At 36.4% G+C, this 13,901-nt stretch overlaps 2 protein-coding genes across 2 annotated transcripts; one reads left to right on the top strand and one right to left on the bottom strand.

The window, feature by feature from the left end:
- The first annotated feature begins 334 nt into the window (after positions 1 to 334).
- Positions 335 to 12,131, top strand: si:ch211-57n23.1. Its single transcript, XM_048201601.1, has 3 exons — positions 335 to 4,366; positions 7,281 to 7,806; positions 11,744 to 12,131. Exons 2-3 carry the CDS (start codon positions 7,310 to 7,312, stop codon positions 11,883 to 11,885), a joined length of 639 nt encoding a protein of 212 aa, XP_048057558.1. The 5' UTR covers positions 335 to 4,366; positions 7,281 to 7,309; the 3' UTR covers positions 11,886 to 12,131.
- A 139-nt stretch (positions 12,132 to 12,270) lies between these two features.
- On the bottom strand, positions 12,271 to 13,478 carry chrac1 (chromatin accessibility complex subunit 1). Its single transcript, XM_048201602.1, has 3 exons — positions 13,265 to 13,478; positions 12,969 to 13,095; positions 12,271 to 12,881 (listed from the first exon to the last, which is right to left on the bottom strand). Exons 1-3 carry the CDS (start codon positions 13,415 to 13,417, stop codon positions 12,802 to 12,804), a joined length of 360 nt encoding a protein of 119 aa, XP_048057559.1. The 5' UTR covers positions 13,418 to 13,478; the 3' UTR covers positions 12,271 to 12,801.
- Between the last annotated feature and the right edge of the window lie 423 nt (positions 13,479 to 13,901).

The following is a 13,901-nucleotide window of genomic DNA, read 5'->3' on the forward strand; positions in this document are numbered from 1 at the left end:
AGAAACAAAGCAAAAATAACGTCTTCTGTGTCAGAACGCTGACTCGTTATTGGCCGTCTCCTGCATCAGCATCACACGCATGCGTCGTGCTGCTCACATGAACAGCGTCGGCCAATACCGAGCTGGCATTCTGATGTAAAACCTGGAAGCGCTGCACTGTCACAATGGTTCAAATGGTTAAATAAAGTCATTTTTGTTTTGTTTTTGCACACAAAAAGTATTCTCCTCGCTTCTTAACATTAAGGCTGAACCACTGCAGTCATGTCGACTGTTTTAAGGATGTCTTTAGTACCTTTCTGGACCAAGTGTTGATTATATTGCTGTTTATGTAAGAGTCCTATACCTCTGGGATTTCATCAAAAATATCTTAATCTGTGTTTTGAAGATGAACGAAGGTCTTAGGGGTTTGGAACGACATGAGGGTGAGTAATGACAGAATTTTCATTTTTGTGTATACTAACCCTTTAAAGCAGCATTGAATCATTTTATCCATGCATATTTTGAACTGTATCTCACCACTCATGGTTGTGATGTACTAGATTAACAGATATGGAGTGGCAACATTTAGGCAGCCGATTCAGAAAACACACTGGCACAAAGATCCATGTATCGCTGACGTTTGTGGTGCTGTACTGTAAAAAGTGTACATAAGGCAATTTTTTGGTGTTTCATGTTTTTTTTGCCGTGTACTGCTTGTATGTTTGCCAGACGTTTCATCCAAAGGGTTTTTGAGAGATACTATAATACCCATGTTCATATATCAACACAATAAGCCAAATTCACTGTTTTGAAGCCCTTTTGCTTTACCAGCAAACGCTCTGTGGTGGTCCCGTAATCATGACAGTGGTACTTGCTGAGCCTCAGTTCATTGTGTGCACAAACTAAACCTCTGCTCAGATTCATTACAGGTCAGTTGCCATTCAGCTTGATGATTTATTGGGGCATGACAAGTGTTTCGAAACGCTTTTTTGGATTTCTTCCCCCCCTTCTAAGTTCTAAACTAGTTAGTCTAAAATGACCAAAATTGAAGCTTGTTGTGAGGGATAAAGTATTCTGTTAAAAAAAAGAGCACAGTTCCATTAGTCCATTACATGCTAATATGTTATTTATTCAAATATGAGCATGCATGTATGATAATTAAAATAGGGTCTTGAGACTGATTTATCGGAATAATTGAGAGCTTCATCATGACCTGGCTTTTTAAACCAACTTTAAAAACTACCTCAATAGTGTCAGGTGCTAACATTTAAAATATCCCTTATACATATATGTATATGTGCTCATGACAAAGAACAATAATTGTGACCAAACAACACAAGCCTATACTGTGTATTAAGTGTTTAGTTTTTGTTTTTAAGCGACTTTTAAAAATTTGTACGGTGGATCAACATGAGGGATGTTTCAGCATGTAACAAATTTGCAGGGGACCAAAATAAAAAAAAGTTTCCCTTTTTAAAATGTAGTGATAAATACTCATCCGCTTTTCATTGAAATCATTTTCCACTGTAGTTTTTTGACTGAAGAAATGGCTAGGAAGCGAGTTTCAGGCCAAGATTATTGCCAAAACATGGTGGTTGATTTGGTCTTTCCGGATCTGGTATGTGGCAGTGTCATCCCCATGTCCATCACTAGCGTTGTGCCATATTATGGATAACAAACTTGACAAGAAGCGTCCAATGACCACTGTTTAATGTATGTTCAGGGGAAACTGACAGGATTTTCCTACGAAGCAGCTTGTCAACCTGTGTCAAATGGCAATCTAATCGTCGTTGAGCTTTACTGTCTTTGGAGTGCTAGGATTATACTTGATTCTACAACTTGATCTATATCCAGTATTGCAATAAAGTTATTTCGCGCTCATTAAATCCTGATCCGTTTGATGAAAGCTCCACGACGAGTCTGCGATAAGCTATTTGTATTTAAGCATTGACGTGGATCGCCGTTCATTGCAGTTGATGCGTATTTACCTTGCTATATTTTATGAAGGGAATTCAGTTTTGATTTGACGTCTCTCAAACTCTGATTTAAGGATGCTAAGCATCCTAAATACACTGGCATTTGAGTTTCTTGAGGGATAAATATTAAGGTACAAAAGGTTGTATGGAAATCAAATCAAGTTTCTCGTCTTTCTTTGGTGAGCTTAAAAACGTCCAGTGTGTTTTTCTCGTGTATGTGTGCCTTTTCAAAATCTCTCCCGCCCCTGATCGAGGGACTATCCTTTTAATTTGATACTCAGCTCCACGTTGAATAATTTGTACATTTATCATGCAACCTTGAGTGAATGCTGCATAGAATGATCAGTATTTGTATTTTGCACTTTCTAAGCAGTTTTAAAGGATGCCCTGTTGTAATTGGGCACACAGACTAAGACTATTTAAGACGAGGTATTTTCTGCTACAATAGGAATTCTAAGGAACCATAATGACTTGTTGGTCTTTTCGAAAAAGTGTATAGATGTGAAGTACCTCATAAGCCTGATAAATGCTGCATAAACTTCATTTATTGTTCTTTTGTGAACCTCATTTTTCAAACAATTTCCCCTACAGGGAGGTTTGATGCCCACGTGCTGTGCGAGCGCCATCAGAATCATCTGATTTTACCGGAGCCGCTATTTAATAGATTACCAGTGATGCACTTCGAATACAGATTTTCAGCCATGATACGATATCACCAAGCCTCTAGATATAGCATTGCTCAGTTGATCCTATTGGATACGTGGTGACGTCTTGCAGTCAAAAGTTACAGTTGACTCAGGTATTGCCATTTAAGGGCTGTATCTGCTATTGCCTCTCGTTCCCAATCCCCTCACCTGTGTCTTAATGTAGCCTTAGAACTGCATTTATGGATGGATCATAATGAAGAATACCTGGCCTTAAAATATGCACTATTAATTACAACATGCAAGTCACTACAGATCAGGCCATACGTTTTTGCCATTAAAACTACCTCCTGAGAATGTAGGAGTGTCCTTTATTAATAGTACTCTGTTAATTGACAATCATCTCTCTCTCTCTCTCTCTCTCGCTTTTTTTTTTTTTTAAGATTTACATTCTCAAAGTGTATTACAAACAATTATTTCTGGGACACTAGTTTTTATTTATTTTTTTGAAAACCATGTCCATGTTAGTCATGGAAGAGCCAAGCGACCAAAGTTTCTATTCGAAGGCTTTCTTGCGCTGCCGTGTGGTGTCAAACCTCCCTCTCACATCAGCAATTTCTTTCATTTAACCTTGTGTTTGCTCCTTTATAACATGCCAAATTAAATTTGCTGTCATTCCTGTCATGGTGAAGTCTTTAATTTCTGATACATGTTTGCATTCACTGCTAAGCTCCTTGTTGTTGTTTCTTGATAATGTAAAGTGTGAGCTTTTTTTCTTTCTTTCTTTTTTTTTTTTTTTTTTTATCAAGTAAGATTACAAACCAAGATATGCTGTAAACCCTGCTAAAACATAATGTGAAAACGTATCATTTAATATAGCTCACTTTCGCTTGACTGTGTATTGCATCATTTAATAAACTTAATTTCCTCTGTCTGGTGTGTTTCAATGTTTTATACGCCAGATTTTATGATGTTTATGGACATGCTGGCCTTTGCTGATGTCTGGATCTCCCTACTGCTTTTGCCAGGTTTTTTCCATTCCTATTTGCTGAGATAATGTTGGACTAAATCCCTCTACACTTATGTTTTTCTAGATCGCCAAACAACCATCTGTAAGTAAACGCAGATTGTGTGGATTCTTGCAAACCCAAAAACAATGTTGCCTGAGGCCAAAGTTGGAGCTTGCTTTTTCTTCTCAGACTAGACTCCAAAACTAAGCTTAATATTGTACAGTTTAGCTCAAATAAGTAAGGGTTTTTAACAACAATCCTTGTATATATGTTAAATCAGTCATGGCTTTTATAATTGAGTCTTGAGGCTTTCTCCCTTCAACATCAAAAGGGAAAAAAACACGTTCACAGACATGAGGGAAGCCCTCCTTAAAAAGTTTACAATGGCCATGTTTCAAAACCTAGTGGATACCCACAAGGTGTAATAGAAGGCATGTTATTCCGCGCCCAAAAATGCTGTCTAGATAGGCAGCTCACTAGGTATCGAGACACGTCCACTCTTCCAGCTGATCAAAACTCTGGAACTGGAAGATCACATCTTTCAGACGTTTAATGTCTTTCCATTCCACTCTGTCGCTTTGTATATAAACGCTTATTGATTTCGTTTAAAATCGTTGTGTTTGTGAAAATATAAGGACTCTTTTAACTGGTTAAATGAGTTGTGAGCAGCTGTGAGGAGCTAGTCAGATTTTCCAATAGCTCATTTATGAGAAGCACGCGAGCCCTTTTTCTTCCTGCTGAACTACAAGTCTCTGAGGTAAGTTTATAATACGTTTTCAATAGTTTTAGCATTTCACTGTGTCAAATGCTTTTGCTTTATTTATTTTACGAGCTCAAATGTTTTAACTTGAACAAATAAAGCTAGTTTAAAACTTTATTTTATAATTCCGTCGGTGTGCGGTGTTTTGCTTCAATAAAACTAGATTTAGGCTACGTCAATCCCGAGTGAGAACAGTAGACTAACAAAATTAGGAACGTAATGTACACATTGTTTGGATGTTAAATACATTCTACTATCCCAGCTTTACAGCATTGGCAACTATACAAGATTAGGCTGATTCCCTCGAAAAGTGTCAGTTCTGCCGCACTATTAAAATGGATGACGGCCAGATCAGCGTAATAGTAATATTTCCACCTCTGTCTGAACAAGAGTAGGAGTGTTGAGGAAATGTGTTTGAAAACAATCATTATTTTGTAATTCTGACAAATAAGTGGCCTTTGGGACTAATCAAAAACATAATTTTCAGAGTTCTTTTTGGTTTTGTATCTTGGTAGCACTGGCAACATTTTGAAGATGTCAGCAAAACAGCAAAGTTATTCTTTACAACTTAAGTTACTTTAGTGTACAATGAATAACTTATCTTAAAGATACTTTAATAAGGTTTAAAATAAAAGCATACAAATAATATATATAAAATAAAAATACAACAACTGTAATGTTCTCCATAGCAGCGGTTTTCGACCTTTTCATCTCCCTTTGTAAAAGACAGAGCTGATATGTACATCATGTACATCTGGTATTTACGGAAGAGGATTAGGGTCAAGCAATAATAAAACATTAAAGTTGTTCAATTTCGAGAAAAAAGTCGAAATAAAATGTTGAGAATAAACTCATTAAATTACGAGAAAAATGTCGAGAAAAAAGTCGAGGTAAAATGTTGAGAATAAAGTAATTAAATTACGAGAACAAATTGGTTAAATTATGAGAAAAAACTCGTTAAATTTCGAGAAAAAAGTCATAATTTAATGAGTTTATTCTCAACATTTTATCTCGACTTTTTTCTCGAAATTTAACATTTTACTCATAATTTAACGAATTTGTTCTCGTAATTTAACCACTTTTTTTTCTCGTAATTTAACGAGTTTTTTCCTCAACATTTTATATCGAAATTTAACGAGTTTTTTTTCTCGTAATTTAACGAGTTTATTCTCAACATTTTATCTCGACTTTTTTCTCGAAATTTAACGATTTTTTTTCTCGGAATTTAACAACTTTAATCTCGAGATGGTTTTATTTGTTTTATTATTGCTTGGCCCTAATTCTCTTCCGTAGGTATTTCAGTTGTACATTATATTTTTTAGTTTATTTTTATTACATCTTCATTTTTAGTGTTTTTTTTTTGTTTGTTTTTTTAATTAAGATAATGTAACTATTTAAATAATTTTATGACTTTTGGGGGCAGTTTGCTAAAGGCCCCCTTAATTGATGTTTCAGTCTTCACATATGCATCATGCCAGAAAAAAAAAAAAAAAAAAAATTACTGAAATTATTTCTAGCACTGTTGGGGGTAACGCATTACTTGAGTAACTTGAGTTACTTAAAGGTGCTAAAGAGGATGTTTTGTTTTATACATTTTTGCAATATTACTTGAAACTGTCTTTACTAACTGATAAAAGACTATTTATTAGGTGCACTGAAAGTAATAATATTAATATACATCATCTGTGCACGAGGTAGGGCCTTAAAAACATCAGCGTAAACGATTGGCCCTCTGGCTTGTCAATCACTGCCATGACGTTCCTTGTGAGAGATGAGCGCGGCTGCGCGCTACAGTAACTTTCCACACTCCACAGGCGCCGCATGCAATGTTTTTGTCAGGAGACAGGAATAACAACTGCAGATTATGAGTTATCTGCGGTGAGTCCGACATAATGAATCCAAAAAACACGACACAGCGAATGCCGGTGGTAAACACTCGTGTTCCAATACTCGTGCACGAGTTTTGGGAGGCGTTCCTTTGAAATGAGCTGTGAAGGAGGGGGGTTGTTCTTACGCATGCGCTCATTTCAAAAACTCAGTAACAGTTTTTGGATTCTCAGTCGACGAAAAAATCCTCTGTAGCACCTTTAATCTGATTACTTTTTCAAGTAACTAGTAAAGTAATGCATTACTTCTTCAATTTACAACAAAATGTTGCTTTTTCAAATATGTAACGCGAGTTGCTTTTTCCCATGTATTGAGTGACAGCTCTCCTGTCATGTTCAGAGAAATAAAGTTCAGAGGTGTTGTGTGCTGTGTGAACATTGTGATTATTGTAGTTCTAGACTAAATGTGAACATGCATTTACTCATCTCACTTGCACAAAAACATTCAGTATTCCTCAAAATGAATAAAAACAGTGAAATGCAATCTCAGCATTTTACGCAAACCTGTAATAATTAACTATATTAAATTACACAGATGTACTTTATGTATTTAATATCACTTTATTAACCAATGTCTTTGCTTTGTTTGAGCAGCACCCTCTACTGTACAGGCATAAATATGCATTTTCTTCAGCCTGAGGCTTATTCATTTCACTTTTGGTGTGAAAGGGCCTTAACATTTAACCAAACACACTTAACCAAAAATAGAACTTTTTTTTTTGATGTTATTAAAAAACAAGCAAGCTCAGCCCAGTTGCGAAAAAGTAACGCAACACATTACTTTTCATAAAAAAGTAACGCAATTAGTTACTTTTTTAGGGAGTAACGCAGTATTGTAATGCATTACTTTTAAAAGTAACTTTCCCCAACACTGATTTCTAGGATGTAGTGTGACCCCAAAATAGCATTTGATTTATTCAAAGTCCTTTCATTGTATTGAGATCTTATACAAAGTCAGGAATATGTGTTTGATACACTAAACCTGCATTGGTGCAAGATCAGTTAATAATCTCATCCTTTTACAGCTATTTAGCATCTGATCAATAGCACCAGTATGCTGTTGCTCCAGAACAGAATGAGACGGACGTGTTTGTCCTGGTGCCTTTTCCTGCTGTTTGTCTGGTACCCGGCGGGTGGTGTAGTGACTGAACTTGAGCTGGAGGACTGGGGTTCTGGATTACACGAGCTCCTGAACAGCTTTCCAGCAGATAGTCCTTTTCTCAGAGAGATGCCCGGCAGGCCGGCCAACTGTACTCAGCGCTTCTGGCTGCCTCCGTCCTCCCCTGTGTGCTGGGATGATATAGCGGGCCCAGAGGAGTTTGAGAAGTCACGCCTCCTCGTGCTGCAGAACAGGGCGGCACTGCAGGCTGTGTCCAGATCTAGTGGTCTCGAGGAAGGAGGGGCGTCCTATGATCAACAGGCCAGGGAGGATGTGCAGGGCGTCCGGGCTGACCATCTCGTCGTGACTCAGACTGCCGATACAATGCAGAAGGTGTTCATGGATTTGGATGAGAAGAGGAAGGAGGGGAAAGAGCATTATGGCTTCCTAAGGTAATTGAGTTATTTTGAATGTTTTCATGGTAATTTGTGAGGTAAAATAGGATTAATGTGTTAGTTCACCCAAAAATGAAAATTCTGTCATTAATTACTCACATTCATGTCGTTCCAAACCCGTTAGACTTTCGTTCATCTTCAAAACACAAATGAAGATATTTTTAAAGAAGTCTGAGAGCTTTCTGTCATAGGCGAATCTCAACATAACACAGACTGTTACGTAACAGTCGGGATCATTAATATGTACGTCCCCAATATTTGCATATGCCAGCTCATGTTCAAGGCATTACACAAGGACAGCCAGTATTAACGTCTGGATCTGTGCACAGCTGAATCATCAGACTAGGTAAGCAAGCAAGAACAACAGCGAAAAATGGCAGATGGAGCGATAATAACTGACATGATCCATATCATGATGATATTTTTAGTGATATTTGTAAATTGCCTTTCTAAATGTTTCGTTAGCATGTTGCTAATGTACTGTTAAATGTGGTTAAAGTTACCATCGTTTCTTACTGTATTCACGGAGACAAGAGTCGTCGCTATTTTCATTATTAAACACTTGCAGTCTGTATAATTCATAAACACAACTTCATTCTTTATAAATCTCTCCAACAGTGTGTAATGTTAGCTTTAGCCACGGAGCACTATCAAACTCATTCAGAATCAAATGTAAACATCCAAATAAACACTGTACTTACGCGATTAGACATGCTGCATGACAAACACTTTGTAAAGATCCATTTTGAGGGTTATATTAGCTGTGTGAACTTTGTTTATGCTGGTTAAGGCAAGCGTGAGCTCCGGGGGCGGGGAGCACGAGATTTAAAGGGGCCGTGCAAGGAATTGGTGCATATATAATTATGGCTCAAAATAGGCAGTTAAAAAAATTTATAAAAAAAATCTATGTGGTATTTTGAGCTGAAACTTCACAGACACATTCAGGGGACACCTTAGACATAAGCTGCGTTCATGTCACCTCGTATTTACCGGAATCTTGAAATGACAACACGTGACGTTATATTCGGAGCTGTTCACGTCCTTTTGGTCCTTGAACTGGGAATTATGCGTTTCCATGGCAGCACTGTCGACGCCTAAATGAATCTACAGCTGTCAGGTGGTACAGCGCGGCCACGTGGTATATCTGGGAGCTTTCAGAAAACTCCCAGCTTACAAGCTGTAATTACGAGCTCTACGAGGACGTGAACGCTTTTTACAAGCTAGAATCTCGTAACTACAGGAATTACGAGGCCACGTGAACGCACCTTTACATTACATCTTTTTAAAAAGACGTTCTACGGCACCTTTAAAGATGTCTTTACTGCCTTTTTGGGGCTTGAAAGTGGTAGTTGCGTAGACTGTCTATGGAGGGACAGAAAGCTTTCAGATTTCATCAAAAATATCTTAATTTGTGTTCTGAAGATGAACAAAGGTCTTACGGGTTTGTAAAGACATGAGGGTGAGTAATTAATGACAGAATATTCATTTTTTGGGTAAAGTCTTTTCACTATCTCCATCAATGACAGACCGGATGAAGCTGTGTGGGGTTCCAACCATATGCGTGTGCAGACTTTTTGGATTGGAATTGAGCTTCGAGTGCATTAAAATATTTTAACATTTGCAGATAGACTGTATGCGACCGGCCGACTGGATGTGATTCTAATTAATATATGAGAATTACCAATATTTTTGCACTAAAACATTAATCTTTAAACAGTTTCAAACATATTGGCAGTCTTTTTCTTTTTTTTTCTATTTTTGTGGATGTATTTATACATTCATTATACATTCATTTACCATGGTGAATAAAAGCAGCTGCTTCACAATGAGAAAGTTCCATGTGACTGCCACTAGGGGCAGAAATTAGATAATTGTACACAAATACAAGCATCTCTTTCCATAAGAATTTTTTTCTATTAATTTTTCCAATAATGTTTTTTTAAAAAGTCTTCATTAAAGAGCGATGAACCAAATCAACCAGCTATGAGCTATGAACGCTTCAACGCTAAACTTGGATTTGAATTTTTAAAAAAAAGTGCTTTCACACTTTAAATAGTTGGGTCAATCTAAACCTGGTTATCTTTATTCATGTTTCACCCTGCACATATATAACCAGGGTTAGCAATTAATGCTGGGTATTCATAAGCCGATGTTTAACACTGTATGTTCTTAAACCCAGGGTTAACATCCTTATCTGCAGTGTCACTGATGGACGAACGGCACATAACATGTTTACATAAAGGCTCTAGCATTACGCATCTTCATATTATTGCCAGCTGTACTATCAAGTTTATCATGAAAGGACTTTTCAGAGAATAAAGGTTAAAATGAGATGTCTCTTCACTCAAATTGTCGCGTTTTCCACTCAAATGCTGAAACTACTGTTTATACAACATCTGTGTTTCCATGACTGTCCAAAGCATGTGAATATGAAACATTCTAACACCGCTTCTAAATTTAAAGTGTGAAATGTTCTTTACCCAGGGTTAAAAGCAGTGTGAAAAACCCTAAAGTGTTTGAAAATCAGACAAAAAGACAAAAGGTACAAAACTTTGTACTTTACGGCTTTATTGAAAGAAAGAGCTAAAATCCCTATAAAACTATTGATTTATCCCTCTGGTGCTCTTCGGTCACTTTTAACCCCCCAAAAATGTACATTTTGATTTTTAACATCTTCATTGGAATGGTATAACACATGGTGACTTTTGTGGCACTTGCTATGTGAACACATATAAAAAAACACAATTTGTGGTCATGGTTCGAAAGGTTAAATGGTCCTAAAAGATAGTTACACTTGACCGCCATAAAAATGAATAGGAAATAAAAAATATGAAAATACAGAATTTTTTTTAGGGGTACAATCTACAAATCAGCCACGATGCAGAAAAAAAGAACAATGCAATGAAGGGGGAAAGCAATGTTAATTGGGGAAAAAATTTAAATTGTATGGATTAATTGCATTGTAAAAATTATGGGAAAAAAAATATAATTATTGCATAATTATTAATTAGAATCATGAAATCCAGTTACATAAAAAAAATTATTAAATAAATAAAAACATTGATTTTACTGAGGGAAATTTTTTATATATATATATATATTTGAGGCGTTTGGACACTTTTGACCAGGAGTAGTACGAGTTTGACCCCTAAATGAGGAGAAACAAAATATTTTATGTTTATTGCAAAATATGCATATATACACAAGCATTAAGTAGTTTGAGAGTAGAGAGAGACTGACTCGATTATGTCATTTGCAGTGCTTCATGGGAGTGGGCGGGCACTACTTGTTGCAATTCTTGAATTTGTGGAGATTACTTTGCAGAATCATGGGTAATGTAGTTTTGCACCAAGAATTCCACTGTTAAATACAAAGTTCAGTCATGAAACTCTATCTATCGCTGATTGGTTCTTTTAGTACTGCGACACCAACCAATCGGAGGTACTTCCTCATTTACGTGGCTTATTTATACCGTATCCTAGCTGTGATCAGCACGCCGCACAATATGAGAACTCCTATAATCCCACCTCCTCCCCAGTGCCACCTGTAGAGATCTGCTACGGGGGGGGGGTTCTATCTTTCTTTATTATTATCTCCATGCTAATAAAATGCTGGTTAAATCTATTCACTCCGAGAGTTGTCATGATTGAAATATAGTTATATAAAAAATAAGTTACATAATGCAGACTGATGGCTTCGACAAAAGCATATACCATCACTTAATGACCTTGCTGCCCACAGGGGTCATTATCGTTAAAAATCAATTGCTTTATGGAGATAACTTAAATAAAACGCCCTTACTTCCGGGACCCGACTGTTTTGCACTCTGTCAGAGATAGTGGAAAGATCCTGTGGATTTCTCCTGAACTAAAATCCAGAAAATTTATCAAAAATGTTTTTTTTTTTTCTCTCTCTCTCTCTCTCTCTCTCTTAGTCTGAAGGAGCAAATTGAAATCACGAAAGACTCCATTGCGAACAGGGAGCAAGTAGCAGCACTTCTGGAGAAACACCTTGCCAACCTGGAGAGGTCTTTGAACACGATGCAACTTCGACTGGCCAAACTACTACCCTACTAATTTAATTTGAGCAACACAAGCCCATGTTAAACAGACATGTCTATATTTAAAAAAAAAAAAAAAAAAAAAAAAAAAAAAATGCATGCTCTATCACAACATTTATTCAAACAAACAAAAAAGACATATCCTGCATGCTAACAGCATCCTGTACTTCTCTTTTGGTATGTTTTTCCTCATTCTTCCACTCTTAAGTAAATGAGTAAAACATTAGGTACTAGCAATAAAATCTATTTTTATACCCCCAGACTTCAGACTGTTCCATTCTAAATTGTAAGTTTATGCTAAATTTGTCTTGAATAGTCTGTGATCAAGAAAAATGTCACTTACACATCAATTCAATTGATTTTGCATGACTGATTGCCATATTAAAAATAGGCTGAACACATAATCAGCAAATGCATTTATTCGAATACAAAATCAAACTGTTCAAGCATTTAAAAACTATACAGTGCATTATATAAATCTTCAGCTGCAGTCGACTCGAGTGTATTTTTATCCTCAGCGGTGAAGTGGTTAAAGCATCAGTGGCCATCGAATATACCTACACTAAACCCTGAGAAATATAATTTCATTTTGAAGACACATAGGCAAGGTCTAATTTCACATTGAACGGAATGGACTGTATAGATGTTTCAATTGTTGCGGCCGAATGAAAAAAAATCATCCCTAAACATACAAATCATGGTGTCAAATAGTAATATAACACCACAGTTGTGAATCTGCAGTGACTAATGGATATTTTTCAAACAGCATAGTGTAAGTGGGTGCTAAAACACACAACTACATAAGTAAAACATGCACGTTACCTCTCTAAAACAACAACTCTTTGGGTGAAATGTCCTGATTTGTAAGAATGTCCTATGATTTTATCCACTGTTCTAGTGAGGAAGTGGTCAGAACCACTTGCTATTCATCACTACAGGTTGTCATCATCTTTTTCCATTTCTTCCAGTGACTTCAGATAATCTCTGGCCAGGATTTTCTTAGGAAGGATATCTAAAAATAGAAGAGACAAAACTGTTTACACACCACTTGATTTAGTTTGAATGCCGTTTGTCATCAGTACAAATGACCAGGACTCACCAGTTAAAAACTGAAATGTTTCTGTCTCCTCTGCTGCATTGGCCAGATCACTGTATGACAGTGTGTTTGTCTCTCTACCGGAACCATTTTTATATGAGGAAAGAGCCAAGTACTGGACAAAAAGCTCCTGTGAGGAAATTAAGATGTCACATATTAATATAAACATCGTTCAATGACAGGAGTCCTCTTAACAATGTGTATTTAAACTAAAAGCTAACTGGTATAGTGAGCAAAAACAAACTGAATAAGGCAGATAGCCTGGCAACTGACCATTGATTAATAATACATCAAATTACCGTTGCTTTTGTTGTCAAGAAAAGGGCGTCCTGGTTAATACAGGACACATCGGGAGAACTTTTCATGATTAATCGCACCCTCGACATAGGCAGAGATATATTTTTACTATTTGTAGCTTGCTCAGCTTTCTCCTCCATGTTTCTTTCAGACATGTTTCTGTTAGCAGCCGCTGTAGTTTAAGCGTAACGGAAGTAAATCGACAGGCTTTCGTCGCTGGATGACGTATACATGGGAACTGTAGTTTTATGACGGATCGTTTTGTAGTCCTTTGAGAATTTTGTGTCAGCGGAGAAAAAAAAAAGTATGTATGTATTATTTGATATGAAGTGACAACATGTTTATATCTTTATATTTTTATAAATATACATATACATATTTTTACAATATGTTTATATCTTTCATTTATTAGTAAAAGTGCCATGTTAAATGATCTAAAATACGCTTTTTCAACATTTTGACTCAAACATTTCTACCGTAAGAGCGTCAATTTATATTTATTAAAATAATGAAATATTTTTGTTCAGTAAAAACAACAGCTGTTGAGAGGACGAATTAAAATGACAAATATAACGTCGTGTTTTAAACAGTTTAAATGTAACACAACATAATTTATTAACCTTTTTATTTAAAAAAATA

This window comes from Megalobrama amblycephala, linkage group LG9 (genome assembly GCF_018812025.1).
Source record: "Megalobrama amblycephala isolate DHTTF-2021 linkage group LG9, ASM1881202v1, whole genome shotgun sequence".
NCBI classification, from domain to species: domain Eukaryota; kingdom Metazoa; phylum Chordata; class Actinopteri; order Cypriniformes; family Xenocyprididae; genus Megalobrama; species Megalobrama amblycephala.